At 41.0% G+C, this 24,391-nt stretch overlaps 1 protein-coding gene across 1 annotated transcript in view; it reads right to left on the bottom strand.

Annotated features, from left to right (window-relative positions):
- MTMR9 (myotubularin related protein 9) overlaps window positions 1–17,640 on the bottom strand; it is a 73,502-nt gene extending 55,862 nt beyond the window's left edge. Inside the window, exons 1-2 of the mRNA XM_027088035.1 lie at window positions 16,989–17,640; window positions 3,799–3,907 (exon numbers count right to left, since the gene is read on the bottom strand). Of these exons, the coding sequence (XP_026943836.1) occupies window positions 3,799–3,907; window positions 16,989–17,170 (291 nt within the window). The 5' untranslated portion in view covers window positions 17,171–17,640. The remainder of the gene's footprint in view (window positions 1–3,798; window positions 3,908–16,988) is intronic.
- Between the last annotated feature and the right edge of the window lie 6,751 nt (window positions 17,641–24,391).

The raw sequence follows: 24,391 nt of genomic DNA, 5'->3' as shown, positions 1-24,391 counted from the left end.
GGGCCCAACATGATGCTAACATCCCCAAGCTCTCAGAATAAAGCTACCTCCTTTTAGGTCAGTAGAACCTTTATTTTATTTTATTTATTTAATTTTTAAATTTTATTATTTTATTATTTAAAAGATATTCTTCGCAATATTAAAAAAATTTTTTCAGCTTTACTATGGTATAAATTGACAGCTTTATTAAACTGTAAGATATTTCAAATGTACAAAGTGATGATTTGATACACATGCACATCGCAAAAGGGTTTTCCCCCATCGAGTTAATTAACACATCCATCACCTCACATATTTACCTTCTGTTGTTGTTTATGAAAACATTTAAGTTCTACTCTCTTAGCAAACTTCAATTACGTAATACAGTGTTATCAACTATAGTCCATGTTACACATTAGATTCTCAAACCTTATCTCATAAACATCTGTAACTTTTACCAACCTCTCCCTATTTCACCCACCTCCAGCCCCTGGAAACCACTTTTCTACTCCCTGTTTCTATGTTTGCTTTTTTTTTATTTTTTAGATTCCACATATAAGTGATACCATGAAGTATTTGTCTTTCTCTGTCTGGCTTATTTCACTTAACACAACGCCCTTCAGTTTCATCCATGTTCTTGCAAATGGCAGGACTGCTTTCTTTTTTTTTTGCGGTATGCGGGCCTCTCACTGTTGTGGCCTCTCCCATTGCGGAGCACAGGCTCCGGACGCGCAGGCTCAGCGGCCATGGCTCACGGGCCCAGCCGCTCCGCGGCGTGTGGGATCTCCCTGGACCGGGGCACGAACCCGTGTCCCCTGCATCAGTAGGCGGACTCTCAACCACTGCACCACCAGGGAAGCCCAGGACTGCTTTCTTTTTTAAGGCTGAATAATATTCCTGTGTGTGTGTGTGTGTGTGTGTGTGTGTGTGTGTGTGTGTGTGTGTGTGTGATTTTCCCTATTCATTCATCCATCAACAGACAGGTTGTTTCTATACCTTGGCTATTATGAATAATGCTGCAGTGAACATGGGAGTACAGATATCTCTTTAAGACAATGATTTTGTTTCCTTCGGATATATACCGAGAAGTGGGATTGCTGGATCATATGGTAGTTCTATTTTTAATTCCTTGAGGAACCTCCATACTGTATTCCATATTTTATTTTGCTGTACGCAGGCCTCTCACCACTGCGGCCTCTCCCGCCGCGGAGCACAGGCTCCGGACGCGCTGGCCCAGCGGCCATGGCTCACGGGCCCAGCCGCTCCGCGGCGCGTGGGATCCCCCCCGGACCGGGGCGCGAACCCATATCCCCTGCATCGGCAGGTGGACTCTCAACCACTGCGCCACCAGGGAAGCCCACAACCATTATTTTAAATGCATGTCAGCAACCATTCTGGCAGGCAATAAGCACTCAGGCTCAGACTTGTCGTGACTACATTTCATTTCACTAGAGACAGAACTTTTCCTTTAAACACATTAATGCTCAAAGAACTGAAGTCATTTCAACCCTAAAAGGCCACTGAAACTATATAGAAAATAAGATTCATCTGACTTCCTGCTATAATTTAGAAAACCAAGCACTTGCCAGTTATTCTTCCAATGGGATTCTATTTATGGCAACAGAATACATTTGGGTATATGGATTTTGATAACAAAGAATAGTTCAACCGTGCTTTATAAGAAATGCACTGGTCTTCCCTGGTGGCGCAGTGGTTGAGAATCTGCCTGCTAATGCAGGGGACACAGGTTCGAGCCCTGGTCTGGGAGGATCCCACATGCCGCAGAGCAACTAGGCCCGTGAGCCACAACTACTGAGCCTGCGCGTCCGCAGCCTGCACTCCACAACAAGAGAGGCCGCGATAGTGAGAGGCCCGCGCACCGCGATGAAGAGTGGCCCTCGCTTGCCACAACTAGAGAAAGCCCTCGGACAGAAACGAAGACCCAACACGGCAAAAATAAATAAATTAATAAACTCCTACCCCCAACATCTTCTTTAAAAAAAAAAAAGAAAAGAAATGCACTTATTACTACCAAATTATGTCAAGATGTATAGAAGAAGGGAGGGAAATTGGATGCCAGGAAAAGGCGAGAGGCCAAGTACACCGTGTGTATTTACTATGTTAAAACAAGGTCAAATTACTTGCTGCTTCTTTTCAGCCATAAGGCTTCCACATAATCAGTCAGTTTCTACAGAGCTGTAGGTAATGTGTGTAGCTAAATAAACAACTGATTAGTGTCAGATGCCAAGAAGTAAATGCAATCAGCAAGTGGGGCAACAGGCTTTGCCTTGTTTCTTCACCACAGGCAACTTCACTAACACCCACCGTCTATCTTACAAGTTATAAACAGGGTAAGAAAAAAAAAATGTGGACAGCTCAGTGAAAATCCAACCCCACAACTGAAAAAAAACACATGCTCAACTGAAGTGGGTGAGTGGCATTCCCTGGCCCAAACAGCAGGACAGCATTTCCCTTTAACAGCCTAGAAGCCACAGTGCGTTTCTCACTCATGTCAGCAAATTCAGCCAAATCAACATTACTGTGTTATTTCCAAATGATGAATATGTAAGACAAACAGTTCAGCTCATCTTCTCATTTCCTTAAGTAAAATTTAGCAAAAGCAGAAAGAAAAATGCTACATGCCATTTTCTCAGTACCACAACAGTGGTTCCTCTGTTTCTCTATTTTTGTTTAAAAGCCAAATGAGATCCTACAGATTTAAGCCTTTCTGCCGCCTTTAACAGTTAAGCCAATAGCATTTATTTTGCATACAAAGCCCAGATCAGTCACTCAAAGACAGAAGGAAAAAAAAAATCAGTGTGTCTCTATAATTACCTAGAAAATACTGTAAACATGAAGTTAATTGCTATAATTTAGTGGCAATGATTTAAAATAAAGCAACTTAAAATCTGAGGGTATACCAAAATCGTTTAAAATGGGAAAGAAAACAGTCTGAGCTCTTCAATTTAAATATTAAATTATCCAAGTAAAATTTCTATTATTTGTAATCTGAACAGATATTCAATATCATTTCTGTAAATATAAAATACATCCTGTCTTAAGCAAACATAATTATGGAAATTCAGATTTACTAAAAACAAACAACACTACAATCATTGTTGATAATTACTTGCTTTACAAAAGAAATAACGTTTTTAAAAAGTCTCAGCATTTATATACACACAATGGAATATTTTTCAGCCTTAAAAGGGAAGGAATTCCTATCACATGCTACAACATCCATAAACCCAGAAGAATAACCAGCATTAAAAACTGCTGTAAGTCAATAAAATCTTTTTACATTCCTATAACAATGACTCAGGGTGAGGCTCTTCCATTCAGTCTTCAATATTTGAGTCACAAACATGACTAAATATCTAAAAGAAACATATAGGGGCAGGACAGAAATAAAGACTCAGACGTAGAGAATGGACTTGAGGACACAGGGAGGGGGAAGGGTAAGCCGGGACGAAGTGAGAGAGTGGCATGGACTTACATATACTACCAAATGTAAAATAGATAGCTACTGGGAAGCGGCCGCATAGCACAGGGAGATCAGCTCGGGGCTTTGTGACCACCTAGAGGGGAGGGATAGGGAGGGTGGGAGGGAGACGCAAGAGGGAGGAGATATGGAATATATTTATATGTATAGCTGATTCACTTTGTTATAAAGCAGAAACTAACACACCATTGTAAAGCAATTATACTCCAATAAATAAAGATGTTAAAAAAAAAACATAAGAGCTACAGTGAAACAGAAAATAAGGTTCCTTTTAATGATTATTTATTTTCATCACATTTTGCTTCCAAAATACTTACCTCAATGGAACTGGCTATATTCAAACATTCCTCCATTCCAGGAATATCCAACTGAATAATTCGAAAATCCTTACATTTTATGATGATGGTACCCAGTGGTCCCACAAACCTATAAAAAATTATAAATTATGCTTAGGGACCTATATACTCCCAACTCAAAGTATATGATTATTTCTTTAAAAAGAGGAGGTTATAATCACCATCTACACAGGCAGACCTTCTTTTATTGCACTTCACTTTATTGAGCATTGCAGATATTGAGTTTTTTAAAGATTGAATGTTTGTGGCAACCCTGTGTCCAGCAAGTCTATCAGCACCATTTTTCCAACAGCATTTGCTCACTTCATCTCTCTGCATCACATTTTGGTAATTCTTACAATATTTCAAACTTTATTATTATTGTTGTTGTTGTTATTATATTTGTTATGGTGATCTGTGATCAATGATCTTTGATGTTACTATTTTCATTGTTTTGGGGCACCAGTAACCATGCCCATATACTACAGTGAACTTAATTGATAAATGTGTGTCCTCTGACTGCCCCACCAACTGCTGTTTCCCCATCTCTCTCTCTCTCCTCAGGCCTCCCTATTCCCTTAGACACAAAAATATTGAAATTAAGCCAACTAATTACTCTATAATGCCCTCTAAGAGCTCAAGTAAAAGGAAGAGTCACACATCTCACTTTAACATCAAAAGCTAAAAAGGATTAAGCTTAGTGAGGAAGTCGAGACAGGCCAAAAGTTACACCTCTTATGACAAATAGGTAGCAAGGTGTGAATGCAAAGGAAAAGTCCTTGAAGGAAATTAAAAGCGTTACTCCAGGGCTTCCCTGGTGGCGCAGTGGTTGAGAGCCCGCCTGCCGATGCAGGGGACGCGGGTTCGTGCCCCGGTCCGGGAAGATCCCACATGCCGCGGAGCGGCTGGGCCCGTGAGCCATGGCCGCTGAGCCTGCGCGTCCAGAGCCTGTGCTCCGCAACGGGAGAGGCCACAACAGTGAGAGGCCCGCGAACTGCACGCCGCCCCCCCCCCGCCAAAAAAAAAAAGTGTTACTCCAGTGAACACATGAATGATAAGAAAGCAAAACAGCCTAATTGCTGATATGAAGAAAGTTTTAGTGGTCTGGATAGAAGATCAACCAGCCACAACATTCCCGTAAATCAAAGCCTAATCCAGAGCAAGGCCCTAACTCTAATTCTCTGAAGGCAGAGAGAGGCAAGAAACCTATGAAAGAAAAGTCTGAAGCTAGCACAAGTTGGTTCATGAGATTTAAGGAAAGAAGCCATCTCCATAACATAAAAGTAAAAGCAAAGCAGCAAGTGCTGATGTAGAAGAAGCAGCAAGTTATCCAGGAGATCTAGCTAAGATAATTCATGAAGGCAACTGCACTAAACAACAGATTTTCAACGTAGACAAAGCCTTATATTGGAAGGAGATGCCATCTGAGGACTTCCGTAGCTAGAGAGGAGAAGTCAGTGCCTAGCTTCAAAGATTCTAAGGACAGACGGACCCTCTTGTTAGGGGATAATGTGGCTAGTGACTTTAAGCTGAAACCAATGTTCATATACCATTCCCAAAGTCCTAGCTAGGGCCCTTAAGAATTATGTTAAATCTACTCTGCCTGTGCTCTATAAATGGAACAACAAAGCCTGGATGACAACACATCTGTTTACAACATGGTTTACTAAGTATTTTAAGCCCACTGTTGAGACCTATTGTTCAGAAAGATTCCTTTCAAAATATTACTGCTCAATGACAATGCACGTGATCACCCATTATCTGATGGAGATGTTCAATGACATTAATGTTGTTTTCATGCCTGTTAACACAATGCCCATTCTGCAGACCATGGATCAAGGAGTAATTTTGACTTTCAAATCTTATTATTTAAGAAATATATTTCAGGGACTTCCCTGGTGGCACGGTGGTTAAGAATCCACCTGCCAATGCAGGGGACACAGGTTCGAGCCCTGGTCTGGGAAGATCCCACATGCTGCGGAGCAACTAAGCCCATGAGCCACAACTACTGAGCCTGCGTGCCACAACTACTGAAGCCCATATGCCTAGAGCCCGTGCTCCGCAACAAGAGAAGCCACCGCAATGAGAAGCCCACACACCGCAACGAAGAGTAGCCCCCACTCGCCGCGACTAGAGAAAGCCCACACACAGCAACAAAGACCCGATGCAGCCAAATATTAATTAATTAATTTTTTTAAAAAAGAAACAGATTTCAAAAGGCTATAGCTGCAATACATAGTGATTCTTCTGATAGAACGGGGCAAAGTAAATTGAAACTTTCTGGAAAGGATTCACCATTCTAGATGCCATTAAGAATATCTGTGATTCATGGGAAGCGGTCAAAATATTAACATTAACAGGAGTTTGGAAGAAGTTGATTCCAACCCTCAAGGATAATGTTGAGGGGTTCAAGACTTCAGTGAAGGAAGTCACTGCAGATGTGGTGGAAATAGCAAGAGAACTAGAATTAGAAGTGGAGTCTGAAGGTGTGAATGAACTGCTGTAGTCTCATGATAAAACTTTAATGGATAAGGAGTTGAACAAAGTGTTTTCTTGAAATGGAATCTACACCTGATGAAGATTATTGAAATGACAACAAAGGATTTAGAATATTACATAAACTTAGTTGATAAAGCAGCAAGAGGGTTTTAAAGGATTCACTCTGATTTTGAAAAAAGTTCTACTGTGGGAAAAATGCTATCAAACAGCATTGCATGCTACAGAGAGATTGTTCTTGAAAGGAAAGAATCAATGTGGCAAACTTCACTGCTGTCTTATTTTAAGAAATTTTCACAGCCACCTCAACCTTCAGCACCCATCACCCTGATCAGTCAGCATTCATCAGCACTGAGGCAAGACCCTCCACCAGCAAAAAGATTACAACTCACTGAAGGCTCAGACGATGATTAGCATTTTTTAGCAATAAAGTATTTTTTAATTAAGGTATGTACACTGTTGTTTTAGATATAATGCTACTGCACACTTAATAAACTACAGTATAGTGTATAATAACTTTTACATGCATTGGGAAACCAAAAAATTCATGTGACTTTCTTTATTGTCATATCGGCTTTACTGAGGTGGTCTGGAACTAAACCTGCAATACCTCCACCGTGTGCCTGTATTCAACTTTCTTCTCCCCTAGTAATCTAATTAAGGAAGAATCAAGCCTGCATCATTAAAATGTGAGCCACAAATAATTTTAAATATATTTAAAATTTTTTTCAAATATATAAAGTAATTCATGCTAGGCCAATTCATTTAATGGAGATTATTAGGGGCCTTACTGCAAATAATAGGAAAAACAGATCTGTAATTAATGTATTAAGTGTTTGTGTAGAGATATTTCCAAAGCATAGAAAAACAGTTCATTTCAGATTTTACTTACTTCCAAACTTACAACAGTTGATTTGAAAAATAAGTATCTTTTGTTCAGTCTTTAAAACCTATTAACTTGCAATATCTATTCTAAGTCAAGGAAAACTTCAGAGTAAATGCCACGTGTAATCATAAATTTTGTATCAGTAAGTTTTGAACAAATTTAATTTTACCTTAGTTGGGATTTTTGTCTTCCTTTTCTTTTTTTTTTTTTGTCTGCACTTGCTGATAGCTCTGATTTTTCTTTTGCTTTGCCACTGACTGCCCCACTTCTTTCCCATTAATACTTCTGAGTATTCCCTAAACTAAGAATTCTTAGATTGATCTAAAGCAGATAATTTTATTTATACTGTGCCTAGCTTAGGAAAATGACTCCTACAGCTACTCTTCCCAAATTCTACTTCAACTGTAAATACCCCCATGCCCAACATCACTGCACTGTGAATTTGGATAAGCAAAAATTATCAACATGGGTCAAATCCTAGCAAAGAAAATTCCACCAGATATCCACAACTAAACAACACAGTGGAATGCCTCTTATGAAATGTATTTTGAAAACTCATACTCTTGGCACTTCCACTTCTGGCAAAAGTGGAATAACAGAGACCAGATTTACCCTCCTACCTGAAACAACCAAAATAACTGGGCAAAATATAAGGAAAGACTGTTTTCAAGACACTGAACATCAGACAACAAAGAACAGAGCTCTCTGGGAGATGGGTGAGTTCAGTGACTGCCCCAATTTACTGTTTTGAGATTTTCCAAGTTATAGTGAAAGGAGAGGAAAACTGGGTGGGGTTGAGAGTCTGAGGAGACCACCTATATTAGGAAAGAAGGAAATTAATGAAGAAAATTTGGGTCTCAAATTAGTGACCTCAGATTCCACTATACTAGAAATAGAACAGCAAGATAAATCCAAAGCAGAGAAAATTAAATAAAGATAGAAAGAAAAAAAATTAATGAAATAAGAGAAGATTCTAGGGAAAAACAATGAAAGCAAAAATGACTCTTTCAAAAGATCAATAAAAGTGATAAAATTCTAGCCAGACTGATCAGGAATAAAGAAAGTCACAATTTACCAATGTCAGAAATGAGAGAGGTTACAATCACTACAGACTCCACAGACATTAAAAAATAATAAGGGAATATTAGGAACAATTTTATGCCAATAAATTCAACAAGGTAAATGATATGGACAAATTCCTCAAGATACAAACTACTAAAGATCATTCAAGAATAAATAACCTGGTTAGAGCTATATCTACTAAATAAACTGAAATTTTCAATAAAATCTTCCCCACAAAGAAAACTCCAGTCCTGGGTGGCTTCACTGATGAATTCTATAAAACATTTAAGGAAAAAATACTATTAAGTCAAGACACACTCTTCCAGAAAACTGAGAAGAGGCAATTACTTCTCAATTCACACCTGAAGTCCAGCATTTCCCAAATACAAAACCCAAAAACATTACAAGAAAACTACAGACAAATATCCCTCATAGACATAGATGTAAAATTCCTAAACAAAACATTAGCAAATTAAATCCAACAATATATAAAAAGGATAATGTATCACGAGCAAATGGGGTTTATCCCCAAAATGCAAGGGTGGTTTAACAAAGTAATTTACCATATTAACAAACTGAAAAAGAAAAACAATATGCTTATCTCGATAGATATAGAAAAAGCATTGACAAAATCCAACAGCTATTCATGATTTTAAAATGAAACAAAACAACCCAACTCTCAGCAAACTAGGAACAGAAGTGAACTTCTTCCACCTGATAAGAGCATTTACAAAAACTAAAAAACTAAAAAACTCTACCACTAATAGCATACTTAATGAGAAAGACTGAATGCTTTCTCACTAAGATCAGGAATAATACAAGGATGTTCCCTCTCACCACTTTTACTCAACATTGTACTGGACTTCCCTGGTGGCGCAGTGGTTAAGAATCTGCCTGCCAATGCAGGGGACATGGGTTTGAGCCCTGGTCCAGGAAGATCCCACATGATGCAGGGCAACTAAGCCCAGGCGCCACAACTACTGAGCCTGCGCTCTAGAGTCCGTGAGCCACAGCTACTGAGCCCGTGCCCCACAACGAAGAGTAGTCCCCACTTGCCGTAACTAGAGAAAGCCCATGCACAGCAACGAAGACGGAACGCAGCCAAAAATAAAATAAATTAAAATTTTTATAAATGATTAATACAAACAAGTAACTGGAAACTGAAATTTGAAAAATATCACTTGAAATAGCATAAAAAATATGAAATACATAGAGGAAATTCTGACAAAAGATGTGAAAGACCTGTGAGTGAAAACTATAAAACATGGCTGAAAGAAATTTGAGACCTAAATAAGATAATGGAGAGAGAGATTTGTTCGTAAGTCAGAAGACTCAATATTATGATATCCTAGGTTAATTCTCATCAAGTTCACTTATCAACAGGTTCACCACAATTCTCACAACAGGCCTTTCTTAAAAAGAAATTGACAAGCTGATTCTAAAATTCATATGGAGGAATTCCCTGGCGGTCCAGTGGTTAGGGTGCCATGCTTTCACGGACAAGGGTGCGGGTTCAATCCCTGGTCGGGGAAGATCCTGCAAGCTGCACAGCACAGCCAAAAATAAATAAATAAATAAATATTTTAAAAATTCATATGGAAATGCAAATGACCTCAAATAACCAAAACAACTTGGAATAAGAACAAAATCAGACAGCTAACACTATATAAAGACTTAATATAAAAATAAAGACTGTGGCAGCAATGGCATCAAATAGATCAATGGAATAGAACAGAAAGTCTAGAAATATATTCACTTATATATGGACAAAGGTGTGCAAAGACAATTCATTGAAGAAAAGGCAGACTTTTCAAGAAATGGTGCTACAACGATCAGATATCTATATGAAAAAAAGAATTTGGATCTATCCATGAAACATATACAAAACTAACTAAAAACGGATCATATATCTAAACCTAAAACTATAAAACTTCTAGGAGAAAACACGGGAGAAAATCTTTGTGACCTTTGGTTAGGCAAAGATTTCTTAGCTATCACAACCCCAGTCTATAAAAGAGCTAATAAACTATATGTCTTCAAAATTTTAAATGCTTGCTCTCTGAAAGACACAGTTAAGGAGAATAAAAAGACAAGCCACAGACTGAGAGAAAACATTTGCAAATCTTATATTTGATAAAAGACTTGTATCAGAATATACTTAGAAAAAAAAACCCTCAAAACTTAACAAGGGAAAGGATTCTGGAAGACAGTGGAATCAGAAGCATTAGGAATCTGTCTTCCCACCTAGATAACAATTGCACTGGCAGAATCTCTTTGCTGTACCTATTTTGGAACTCTGATGTCTATTAAAGGCTTGCAACTTCCAGGGAAAGACTTGGATAATAAATTGCAGTTAATTTTGGATATATTCAGCTCTTAGCAAAATAGCAGCTACCCATTCCCCACCCCCACCCAAGTGACAGGCAGCTGTGTGTATGTTCCTGGAGCAGCTTGCACACAGCTTACAGGAGCCAGGGTGGGCAGAAAGCACCCTGTCCTCCAAATATCAGGGGTCTGTGCTGTGATTGTAGATTGCTGTTTCTGATCACAGAGGTGCAAAGAGGCAGGCAGCCATTGTTGCAATTCCTCCCACTGTTGCAAGCTGCCTCCAGCCCCCAATCAGTGACTTTCAGTGGATTTACAGGGTCAGCTCTCTTCCCACTCCTCTTCATTTTTCACTTTCCCCCTTTCAGGAACCAGACATTAAAGATCAGGACATTTGAAAACAACTGTATATATAGGAAAATTAGGAAGTGACTGTGACTACACATACCCAGGTTCAGAAAAGACGAGAAAGCCTTAAGTTTACACCTCAGGCTGATCCTTGCTATATAGACATCCTACAGCAGTCAAAAAAGCAAAAATAATAAACAAAAGAAACCCCCCAAAACAGCAAACCCTGGGGACGAGGGAGAATCTGTTTTCCAGAGTTACCACATTATTAGATCTAAATGTCCAGTGTTGAGCAAGAAAAAAAAAATCACAAGGCAGAGAAATTATCAGGAAAGCATGGCCCATTCAAAAGGTAAAAAATAAACAGAAACTGTTCCTGAAAAAGACTTGATGGAAGATGATATCTTAGACAAAGACTTTAACAGTCTTAAAGATGCTCAAAGAACTAAAGGAAGGTATGGAGAAAGTCAAGAATATAATGTGTGAACAAAACAGAAATATCAATAAAGAGATAGAAAATGTAAAAAAAGAAAAGAAAAAAGAAATTCTGGAGCTGAAAAGTATAAGAACTGAAATCAAAAATTCACAAGAGGGATTCAAAAGCAGATTCTCAGAAAGCAGAAGAAAGAATCAGCAAACTTAAAGACAGGACAATGGAAGTTATCAAGTCTGAGAAACAGAAAGAAAAAAAGATTAAAGAAAAGTGACCTGTGAGGTACCAACAAGCAGACCAACACACACACAGTGGGAGTTCCAGAAAGAGAAGAGAGAAAGAAAAGGGCAGAGAGGATATTTGAGAAAATAATGGCTGAAAATTTCCCAAATTTGATTAAAGACATGACTATAAACATCCAAAAACCTCAATGAACTCAAAGTAAGATTAACTCAAAGAGACCCACACCAGGAACTCAAAAACTCTGCAGCTAGAAGACAGTGGGCTGATATATTCAAAGTGCTGAAAGGAAAAACTGTCAACTAAAATCTGATATCCAGCAAAACTGTCCTTCAAAAGTGAGGGAGAAATTAAGACATTCCCAGATAAACAAAAGCTGTGGGAGCTTGTGAGCACTAGACCTGCTCTGCAAGAAATACTCATGGGAATCCTGCAAGCTGAAATGAGAGGACACTAGACAGTAACTTGAAGCTGAATGAAGAAATAAATATCTCAAAAAGGTAAAATAAAAGGCAATTATAAAAGCTAGTATTGGGACTTGCCTGGTAGCACAGTGGTAAGAATCCGTCTGCCAATACAGGGGACATGGGTTCGAGCCCTGGTCTGGGAAGATCCCACATGCTGCAGAGCAGCTAAGCCCGTGTGCCACAACTACTGAGCCTGTGTTCTAGAGCCTGCGAGCCACAACTACTGAGTCCACGTACCACAACTACTGAAGCCCACACACCTAGAGCCCGTGCAACAAAGAGAAGCCACCACAATGAAAAGCCCACACACCGCAATGAAGAGTAGCCCCCACTCGCCACAACTAGAGAAAGCCCACGTGCAGCAACGAATACCCAACACAGCCAAAAATAAATAAAGTTATTTTTTTAAAAAATCTAGTATTATTGTAACAATGGTTTGTAAACGCACATTTTATTTTCTACATCATTTAAGAGACTAATACATTTAAAAGAATTATTAGATTATGTTTTCAGGCCCAAATACATAACAATGTAATTTTATGACATCAATGGAAAGCAGTGGGGACAGAGCTATAAAGGAGTAGAGTTTTTGTATGTTTTTGAAGTTAAACTGGTATAAACTCAAATTAGAGTATTATAACTTTAGGATGTTAAATTTAATCCCCATGGTAACCACAAAGAAAACAGCTACAGAATATACACAACAGTAAATGAGAAAAAATTTTAAACATTTCATTACAATAAAATCAACTATGTGCAAAAGAAGACAATAATGAAGGAAATGAGGGACAGAAAAGCTTTAAGGCATATAGAGAACAAACAGCACAATGACACAAGTAAGTCCCTCCTTACCAATAATTACTTTAAATGTAAATGGATTACACTGTCAAAGGATAGACATTGGCAGAATGGATAAAAACATATGATCCGGGCTTCCCTGGTGGCGCAGTGGTTGAGAGTCCGCCTGCTGATGCAGGGGACACGGGTTCGTCCCCTGGCCCAGGAAGATCCCACGTGCTGCGGAGCAGCTAGGCCCGGGAGCCATGGCCGCTGAGCCTGTGCGTCCGGAGCCTGTGCTCCGCAACGGGAGCGGCCACAACGGTGAGAGGCCCGCGTACCACAAACAAACAAACAAAACCATATGATCCAACTATAGTCTGTCTCACAAGAGACTCACTTGAGATCCAAAGACACAAACAAGTTGAAATTGAAGGGATGGAGGAAAAAGATATTCCAAGCAAACAGTAACCAAAAGACAGCAAAGAAGGCTTTACTAGTATTAGACAAAATAGTCTATAAATCAAAAATGGTTATGAGAGACAAAGGACATTATCTATTAATAAAAGGTTCAACACAGCAAGAAGGTGTAACAATTATAAACATTTACACATCCTATGACAATCAAAATATTTGAAGCAAAATCTGACAGAAGTGAAAGGAGAAATAGACAGTTCTACAATAATAGTTGGAGACCAAACAGATATACATATGGAAACAGAGGACTTAATACAATAAACTAACTAGACCTAATAGACATAAACACGCTACCCAACAACAATAGGATACACATTCTTCTCAAGTGCACATGGAACAATTTTCAGGATAGACTCTATGTTAGGCCACAAATCAAGTCTCAACAGATTTAAAAAGACAGATATAGAGACCCCCCTGGCAGTCCAGTGGTTAAGACTCTGAGCTTCCACTGCAGGGGGTATGGGTTAGATCCCTGGTATGGGAACTAAGATCCCACATACCGCTAGGTGCAGCCAAAAAAAAAAAGATATCATACAAAGTATCTTCTCTGACCGCATGGGATGAAGTTAGAAATCAGTAACAAAAGTAAAATTGAGAAATTCACCAAATTATGGAAATTAATACACTTTTAAACAACCAATGGATCAAAGAAGAAATCACAAGGGAAATTATAAAACACAGACAAAAAAATGAAAACAAAAACGTGACATTACAAAACTTATGGGGCACAGCAAAAGCTGTATATATTATATATACATATATATAAAACCACCTGATAATATGATAAATCAGTCAAGGATGGGTTGTTAGATGATGGTTTTAGGAAAACTAGCTTGCTACATGAAGAAAAACAAAGCTGGATTCTTATCACACTTGAAACAAAGGTAGAATCCAAATGAATTAAAGACCTAAAAATGAAGGGTAAAACTATAAAGCTAATATGGAAGAAAAGTAAGAGAATATCCTAGTAATTTTGGGATAAGGAAGGACTTCTTAAGACTTAAAAAGCACAAACCATAAAGTATCAATGAATTTTGTATTAAAATTAGGACTTCTGTTCCACAAAGGGCACCACACAAAAGTTAACAAATGGGTGAGAGATATGGAGAAGATATCTGCAACGTCTAAGCGAAGAATTAATACCTAGAGAGTATATAAGGAACTGGTGCCAAAAAAAAAAAAAAATCACCAGATAAAGAAACACCAAGGGGGGCTTCCCTGGTGGCGCAGTGGTTGAGACTCCGCCTGCCGATGCAGGGGACACGGGTTCGTGCCCCGGTCCGGGAAGATCCCACATGCCGCGGAGCGGCTGGGCCCGTGAGCCATGGCCGCTGAGCCTGCGCGTCCGGAGCCTGTGCTCCACAACGGGAGAGGGTCCGGAGCCTGTGCTCCGCAACGGGAGAGGCCACAACAGTGAGAGGCCCGCGTACCACCAAAAAAAAAAAAAAAAGAAAAAGAAAGAAACACCAAGGAAATTCACAGGCAATCCACAGAAAGGGAAAAAAAATTTTAATGATTTGCTAACAAATCACTGCCCTTCTACAATCCATTTTCTGCCAGCTACCAGAATCATCTTCTAGAAGTCTAGCGATTGCTACTTCCACGCTTTCAACTCTCCAAGGCTTCCCATGAAAGCCATCCCAATGGCGTAACAGGCCCTCCACCATCTGGCCCCTGCTTATCCCTCCAACCACGTTTCTGCCATCTCCCTAGTCCCCCTAGCTTCTACCCTGTGCTCACTGCCCTCCTACCACACCTGCCTCTTTGTTCTTCCTCCTACAAGCCAGGCATGGCCCTGTCTCAAGTCTCTGCCTTTGCATTCCCTTTGGCTGGAACGCTCCTTCCTCCAATATTCACACTGCAGGCTTCCTCCCTTCATTAATTCAAATGTCACTTGTCTTCTTGAACTGACTCCAGGCATTCTCTATCCTAACATCTTCCTTTATTTTCCTTCCTTGCATTTATTACCCGACGTTGTTATATATTTATTTGTTGACTATTGTGAATGTCCATCTCCTCCACTAGTACATAAGCTCCTCATCTGTTTTAGTCACCACTGCATCTGCACAGCCCAGACAGAACTCAGCATATAGGAGACACATGGAGGTAACTCTTTTGAAAGCAACAACTCAACAAACTCTGATCTGACCATTAGCTAGCTAGCTCTTTCCATTACATCATGCTGCTTCCCAGGAAAAAGATAAATGTGTACAGTTTGTCATTTCTCCCCTAACAGATTAAAAAGTGCTTATCTTAAATACTTGGTTTAGCCCAACCAGGCCCAGCGTGTAGTGAATGCTAGGTAAATACGATGAAATGAGAGAGTGAAAAGCAACCACAGAAAGAGGTAAGGAAGAAAGAAAAGAGTTGGTGGCATGAAGAAACTCTAATTTGTATTCTACGGCACCACTGACCATTCAGTGGTTAATCCTTTTATTTCCTATGTGCCTATCTGCCCATGCCACGGTTTTGAAGGAGATAAAAATTAACCAAATTTGTGTCCTGGCTCCAAGGAGCTAACATATACGTAACTATCAAAATACAGATTGTAAAATACACTTATGAAAGAGGTATAATTAAAGAGCTATAGGATTTCAAGGTGAGGGGAATTACTTCTCATTGTGGGATTAACAGAAGAACCTGTGAAAGGGGTGGCAGATTGAAATGGTTAAACTGAATATTGATAGATGAGTAACAGCTGAAAACTTTTACACAGGAGAAGGTGATCTCAGGAATCTAATAGGAGCCCTCTGCTTGAAAAAATAAATTTACCACCACTTCACCCGTTTTGTTTACTTTCTACTATTACAAAGTATTTTCTTTTAAGGCATAACTTCTCTAGGAATCTTCTTAATACTGTACCCAAATTCTCTTGAGAGGTAATAGAAAAAGCTGTTGTCATTCATTTATACTTTAGTGTTTACTGGATAACCAATTTACCTTCTTCTGGCTAGAGTAAGTACAAAGCCATTGGGGAAATGATAATTCTGACTGCAAAGGAAGTATAACTTTTTGTCTCTGAGGCACTACCCTGGAAAGACAGAGTCTGGGGTGCAAAATAAGAGGTTAATTAATTAATACCTTTGTTGAAGAGCCTACTCTGTCCTTTCCAAAAGCCAAACAGAGTAAAAATAAATAAAAGACATTATAATCTCCCATAATGGGAAGTCTTAAATTGATGACCCAGAAGGTAAGAAATAAGGAGAAATATGATAAACTGAACATTTCTGAGAGGAGGGGAAAAGGTTTTATGGAATTTAGACACTACATACTAAAGTCTACATACTCGAAAGTGGCAAGTAAAGACTCTACTTAAATCACATTCAATCACAATTTCATGAACCCTGATGGACAATTAACATTCAGGGAATATGACGGTGCAAGGAAAAGAAATTTTAAAAGAAAACGTTGCATATCCCCCCACATGGTGTTATGTACCAAAAATGATAATCACGATAACAACCACGTGATAACCCAGCCAAACTGAATGGAAACCAGGGATCTCATTTGGATGGTTTTCTGCTTTCTAAAACTCAAATCCTCAATCTAGGCCAGAGGGGGCTCGATCTGCTGGCTGGTTGGGCGATGGGACGCGTTTCCGCAGACCTGCACCTGAGGACCCCAGGTTCCCCGCGGAATACGGGGTGGGACAGGCACTCACCGCTTGTCGATGGCGTCGATGTTTGAATGGAGGAGCCACAGCTCCTCCGTGTTGTCCTGCCGGGAGGACAGGATCAGGTGGTGGCCAGTAAGACACAAGGTCCCCTCGACGGCCGGGTAGAAAGGCCGGTGCAGCACCACATTGTCCACCCGTGGGGTCTTAATCAGCTCCGCAAACTCCATGTTCCCCAGCGGCCGGAGCCAGGGGACTGCCGAGTCCCGGAGGGGCGAGACGGTTACGCCGCCGCTGGGCTGAAGAGAATGCCCAGGCGCTGGGCAGGCAGAAGGGGCGGGGACGCGGGCGGGGAGGTCGTGCCCCGCCCCAGGCTGGGGTGGGCGCCGCGAGGCCTGTGGCCACCGTCACAGGCCCCGGGAAAGCCGGGGCTGGACCGGGGCTGGGCCAGGCCGGGCGTCGCTCCCTCACCGCTCTGTTCCCCCAGGCCCAGGACTCGGGCAGAGAGAACGCTCCGCGACAGGCCCAGCCGCCACCGCCGCCAGCTGAGGACCCGGCCTCGGGGCGGGCAGGCTGAGGGGACAAGAAGGAGGCCGACCCAGGGCCACTTTCCACGTCCGAGACGCTACGGACTCCTGGCTGAAGTAGCTACTCGCAGCCGGAGCTTAAAGCAACTCCGGGCGGAAGCGGCGGGCTCGAAACTCGGAAGACAGGGGAGTCCGATCCGGAAGTCGGTCCCCGCCTAGGTCCGATGAGAATGCTTCCGGAAACACAGCAGGAATCGAAGATTTGTGTTCCTAGCAGGAAAAAGCTCTACCTGCAAGCCAACCGCCGCACCCGCCACCCCTACAAACATTCCGTTTGAGAAAAGGCTAGGGAAAAAGGGACGACGAGAAGACGTCCCTGATCTGCCTCCCTCCACTTGAGCAGTAATCCCTTTTCAGAGCGTGGGGCTGACGTAAATTTTGGCGATTTTCATCCATTGGCCGTGAAGAGATGACTCATGGGATTGAGGCGGTGATTGTGACCACACAGAAGCGCCAGGTGTAAGGGAGGGGCACGGCCGGACGCCGCAGACACCCAGAGGGCGAGCGCCAAGGTGCTGTGACCTGGAACAAGAAAGAGGAAAAGCATACACACATCTATGAAAGGGACCTAGGTAGAAATACGTACAGTGCACCGAAGAGGAAGTGACCAATCCTATGCTTTGCGGAAACTCAAGTGACGCGCTAAAACAGTTTATGTAGCAGAACGGGCTTCAGTCTAGGTCTATGAAATTCAAGGAATTGAGCCTTGGTCACCACCGCACAGCCTTCCCATTAAATACAATCCAACTGAACTACTTCCAGACACCTTAACTATGCCAGAAATTTACCTGGTGTCTCCCTCCCCTTTTAAACTAACATTTTCATACTAAAATAGGGCATTAGAGGGGAAATATGCAAGGGTTTAAGACCCGGTCTACTGTTACTTCATTAACCTTTGAAATCTTTACCATCTAGAACCTAAGAACAGCGAGTTGGCTTAAGTCTCAGAATAAAGACAAAATAAATTGCCTGAATTCTCATCAGATCACCCAACACGTGTCCCTGCTTCTGTCCTTGTCCTTCCTAAAACGTTCTCTTTCTTAAAACAAACCCCTTTATGAGATTGTTACAGCTGAGAGCCCAGTTTTATGTTGATTGTCTACAATAGAAAAACAAGAACCATCAGAGAGGAAAGAATGAGCGGAAACGATTTATAAAGTTTTGTTTTTAATTTTGGAATTTTTTTTTAGCGGTACGCGGGCCTCTCACTGCAGTGGCTTCTCCCGTTGCGGAGTACAGGCTCCGGACGCGCAGGCTCAGCGGCCATGGCTCACGGGCCCAGCCGCTCCGCCCTGACCGGGGCACGAACCCACGTCCCCTGCGTCGGCAGGCAGACTCTCAACCACTGCGCCACCAGGAAAGCCCTAGTTTTGGAATTTTTGTTGTCCTTCCACCATGTGGTTCATTATAACAATTACCAATTGTGTAGGGGAGAATTGACTTCTAGAATGAAGAATTAGGGAATGTTTTATGGAGAAGGTATCATTTGAGAGGAGGACCTTGAAGGATGAGTTAAGATTTACACCCTGAATGAAGTTTAGCCTAGGTAGCTGTCCAGTTTAATGATGTCTTCTAAAGGTAGAGAAAAAATTCTTCAGAAATGTCATGACCTTTTTCTTTTAATTTTCCTGGAAAAAAAAAAAGCCTATGAAAAGACCATTGTGTCATTACATTTTTAAATGGCTAATATTCCATAAAGGCATAAACTCTTTTTGCCAATGAGAAAAAAATTGTCAATATCATGTTGGGTTGTTATAATGAAATGCCAGAAACTATTAGAAAATTGCATCTTCTCTGGATTGAAACTCCAAGCATAGAAAGCCCTTGAGATCTGAAGAAAACATACATTCAATAGTAAAGAAAGAAAGGAGGTGGGCAGCAACAATAGCTTAACTTACCACATGAACAGTAGATGGCAGTAGAGTTCAACAGTAAGGGGATAGGCTTTCATTCTATTAAAATAATTAAGTGAAGCTGTAGTCAAACAAGTTATTACCCCAGCTGCCCGGATATAAGGGTCTCAGAGGATTCTGATAAACCAAATAAGATGATGTCATTTATAATGTATATAAAACACTCAACACCTGACAGATATTGTCATCATTTCATGTGTAATAAATGGCACTGACGTGTAAACATCTAGATGTTATTCTATCAACTAGTCAACTAGCATGTATTAACTGCCTACCTGGTCATCACCACTGTGGGGAATGGAAACAATAGATCTGACACGGCCCTTGCCCGCAAAGAGTAATAGCTAATTTGGGGAGGCCAACACACCCCACATAAGGAATGAATAAAATAAGAGAGTAAGTGCTAAATTATGAAGTACAGATTTACGTTCCTGGTTTTGTGTTTCTCCATTAGGCCTTGAGGAGTTAGTAGAAATGAAGGTATTTTGAAAACAGTAGGTCAACGATTGCCAAAAGTAGCAGGAGCATCTCAGGTGGAGAAGATAGTGCCTCTGTGTGCCATTGATGAGCAGCTATTCTCCATGTGCTTTGTAATTATGTGTTGACTGTAGGCAGCTGAGACGAACTGATAACCTTGTGCTGTGCCTTTCTTGTGTTCTCCACCCCCTTCATCCTCCATGCAAATCAATCACTAAACTGTTGATCCTATCTTCTAACAGCTCTTGAATTCCTCCACTTCTCTCCATCCCCAGGGCCACTGCCATAGCTTGTACCATCATTTCTCACCTACTGTTACTTGAGAGGAGAAGCCTCTCAGTTGGTCACCTTTCTTCTAGAGAGGTTCTCCTCCAACCCACTTTCCACTTGGCAGTTAAAGCCCTCTTTGCTGCTCCAAATTGCTCTTTTCTTCTCTTAACTTGTAAGTCCCTTTGTGATTTAGCCCCTTTGTGATCAGCATCCTAGACCTCATCTCTCCTACTTCTCTCTACTCAACACAACAGTCCCCAACCCCCATTTTCATGCCAACCATCCTTAAAGAGCTTGCTGTATCCTTTTGAGATTTTGCACCCATTTAGAACCTCGCCACCAAGTGGAAGTGTAGAACAGGCACCAGCATCATCAGCATTCCCTGGGAACTTCATTAGAAATGTTCTGTTCCAGAGCTACTGAATCCGAATCTGCACTTTAACAAGACTCCTAGACGATTTTTGTGCACATGAAATCTGACTGTTCTTTCTGCCTGGTATATACTCATCTCACTCCCAGTACCTTGTCTCCGACCTGCTAATGCCTATCATCCTTCAGATTTCATCTCAGATGTCACTACTTCTGGGAAGCCTTCTCTGACTTCCCCTCCAAAACTATGGGCTCCATGTTATAAATGTTCCACAGCACTATGTAATAATAATAGTAACAACAGTTCACATTTTTGCGTGTTTACTCTGTGTTCCAGACATTGTGATAAATGCTTTACAAGCATTGGCTCATGGAGTCCTTCCACAATTCTTTGAGGTTGGTTAGTATTCTCCTTTTACTGATGAGGAAACTGGGGCCCACAGATCTTAATAATGTTTCCAAGGTCAGACAGCAATAAGTGGCGGAAGCAGGATTCGGAATCAAGGAGTCAAGTGCAGACTCTGTGCTCTTCATCACCGTGCTACATGGCCACCCAGGAGATCTGAGCCCACCTTGGTCACTCTCTCTGATTTCCCCTCTTCAGCTGTCTTGAAATAGACTCCTTATGCGTCCATAACAACATTCCACTAGACAGTAAGCTCCTTGAGAGGAAGGACCATTTCTTGATTGCAATATGCCCAGCATCTAGCTTAGTGCCAGTACGTAGTAGCCACTCAATGTATATTTGTTGAATACATACTCCGTATTTTACTTAACATATTCCACCCTGACCTCTCCTCCACCCCCCAATCTGAGTGACTTTAGATAATATTGTGGATGCTTAAAGCAGTATTTTGATGAGAGCAGGAGGAAGGTGGTGTTATACTGTTCCCACCTTGCAGATGAGGAAATTAAAGCAGATGAATAACTTCCCAGGGACGACGATATCTATCATCTCTTATGTTTAGTCACTGTTTTACAATTTACATGTTTTCTAATATTCTGTCACATATGGCTCTCAGTACCCTGGCGAAGCAGATAGGAGAGGTATTGGTCCCAGCTCAGAGAAGGATGGAGGCTCAAAGGATGCCGATGTCCTTTCAATGACAAACCAAGCAGAGAAGCAGAAACCCAAAGGCAACAATTCTGAGTCCCAAACCCAGGCCTTTGCTAAATTAAATTAGACTCACTTGGCATTGCTTTTATCTGTTAAGATTCTGAAATGTGGGTGTTGGGAGAAGACAGCCATTCTTAAGTAAGAAAAGGAGGGCTGAGGTTTCACTGCACACAGCAACAAAAGGAAGCCTCTGGTGACAGTGATATGGTCCATAGGTCTGTGTTCAGATACTACATTCTAATAGCCACATTCCTGTGCCTCAATCACTGAGCTGCTTCATTTTTTTAGACCAGTCAGAAGCAAAGGAACCCAGCGCTTTAGAAAAAAGTGGCAAACTGGAAGGAAGAGGAGCTGATTTATTTTATTGCACATAAAATAAATCAGCCAAAACAGAATTGCTTGAAACAACACCCAGTAGTTGATAGCTAGAGCTGGAGTAGTGGGAAGGGGAATGGGAGGGGGAGTGAGAGCTGCCCAGTCATCTGTTTCTGTGGTCTCAGGCTCTCTCCCTGTGGTCTCCTTGGGAGTTGATTCTGTATTCCTGCTAGTACAGTTGTAATAGGGAAGAATAAATCTGACACCATATTAGCTCTGTTTCTTTTACTTTAATCTTTGTATTCTATTGCTTTTGCCACAAGTTAAAATGTTGCCCATACCCTGAAATATACAGGATAGCCCATTCTGAAGGCTCTGACCTTTAAAGGTGTACACTTTTCTATTCATATAGAGATTAAAAGTTGTAGAACAGAGAGTAACATTTGTCTTGTCAAGGTTTACAGGAACATGGTGATCAATCTACAGCGACAGCTCCAAGAACAGAGGATTCCGACACCAAGAAGTTTGCAGCAATCAACCATACCTCTTCCCCTTTGAGTATAAGAGAAGCCCGAATTTTAACTGGGGAAAGATGGTTCTTTGGGACACTCGTCCACCATCATCTTGGTCTGCTGGCTTTTCTAATAAAGTTGATATTCCTTGCCCCAACACCTCGTCTCTCGATTTATTGGCCTGTCATGAGGCCATCAATACGAGCTTGGACCCGGTAACAGCGGCCTTAGCACAGGCGGGCTGCATACATGGCAGCTGAAGGTCAAGAGTGAATATTCCCAAGAGCAAATCAGAGCTGCATCAACTTTTATGACCCGGACTCGGATGTCACATAATGTCATTTCCACTGCCCTCTGTGGATCTTAAACAGTCACAAAACCCACTCAGTTTCGAAGCGAGAGGACACGGATCCCATCTCTCAACAGGAGCGGTGTCAGAAAACGTCTGCCACAGGGGTGCAGTTGATAGTGGGAAACATATACGTATGAACTCAACTTCCCTTGTGCACACGGGCAGCTGGAAGGAGGAATAAAGAGAATATTTGGAAAGAATATTTGGAAAGCACTCCGATAAAGTGCTTTTCTGCTCATAGCCATAATGAAGTGAACTAAGAATCTGCAATTACATATAATTGGATATCATTAAAAGAAAGAGACACGTCTAAAATAAAGGCATAATTAAGAAGTAGAAAAATTTACTAGGTGGGAATGTCAACAATGCAAATTCAGTGAATACTGTTGGGGTTTATTTTATTGTCACTGAACCTAAATCAGGATCAAGGTCCAATAAAGTAGGGAAGCAAGTCTGCTCTCAGCTCTTTAAGTCACACTTCCCTAGCCTCCCATTCCTTCTTTCCCCACACGATTTAGGGGAAGCTTCGTACACAAGTTTAAGTGCGAGATATAGTTTTGTTTTCAACGCTTTAATTTGTTTAATAGACTATGATACCTGTTCCAATATCCCTTCCTGTCGTCCCTAACTTTCCTTCCTTTGCCTTTACTCCACTGTCCTTTCCTTTCTCATCTTATTCTGCTTTTCTCTCCCCAATCTTTCTTCTCAGAGATGACCACCTTAAGAAGACCTGCAAGTATCACCCCCAAAGATGACTCAGTAATTACAAAAAGAGCAGCATGTCTTTATACTGGAGAGATCTGGTGGTCACCACCATGACCAAGCGTTAACAGTGCGACACCCAGACATTCTGTGCCTCCTGATGAGAGGCAAGGTCAGGTTCACAGCATCACCTGGGACATGTTCTTGCCAGACACACTTAACTCAAATCTAAGGGAAAACATCAGACACACCCCCAGGGTGGAATATTCTACAAGGCAATTGCCCTGGATTCTCCTAAAAATTCAGTGCCACGGAAAACAAAAGCAAAAGGCAAGAGAACCATCCCATATTCAGAGGTGAAAGGGGTATAACAACCAAATGCAAGGCAGGAAACTTGATTAATTCCCGATGCAAAGAAAAAATTACTGCGAAAGGCATTTTTGGGGGGAGTGAGAATATGGAATTTATACTAGATGATATTATTGAGTTAATGTTAGTTTTCTTAGGTGGGATAATGATCATGTGGTTGTGCAGGAAAATGTCCTTTTTCTCAAGAAATGTGTGCTGAAATATTTTAAAGACGAAGGGTACGTATACATACATGTATATAGATACATATGTACATACACATGAAGTATGTACACACACACAGGATAAAAATGTCCCTTTTCTCAGGAAACGCATGCTGAAATATTTAAAGATGAAGTGTATGTATACATACATGTATATAGATACATATAGATACATATATACATACACATGAAGTATGTACACACACACAGGATGAAAATGTGGCATTTATTTATTATTGATAATTGGTTAATGTGGGTGAAGGGT

The sequence above is a fragment of the Aethalodelphis obliquidens genome, unplaced genomic scaffold (genome assembly GCF_003676395.1).
Source record: "Aethalodelphis obliquidens isolate GAN/ISIS:26980383/991018 unplaced genomic scaffold, ASM367639v1 scaffold61, whole genome shotgun sequence".
NCBI lineage: Eukaryota > Metazoa > Chordata > Mammalia > Artiodactyla > Delphinidae > Aethalodelphis > Aethalodelphis obliquidens.
The sequence above is the reverse complement of the archived record's forward strand: the minus strand, read 5'-3'. Positions and strand labels throughout refer to the sequence as shown.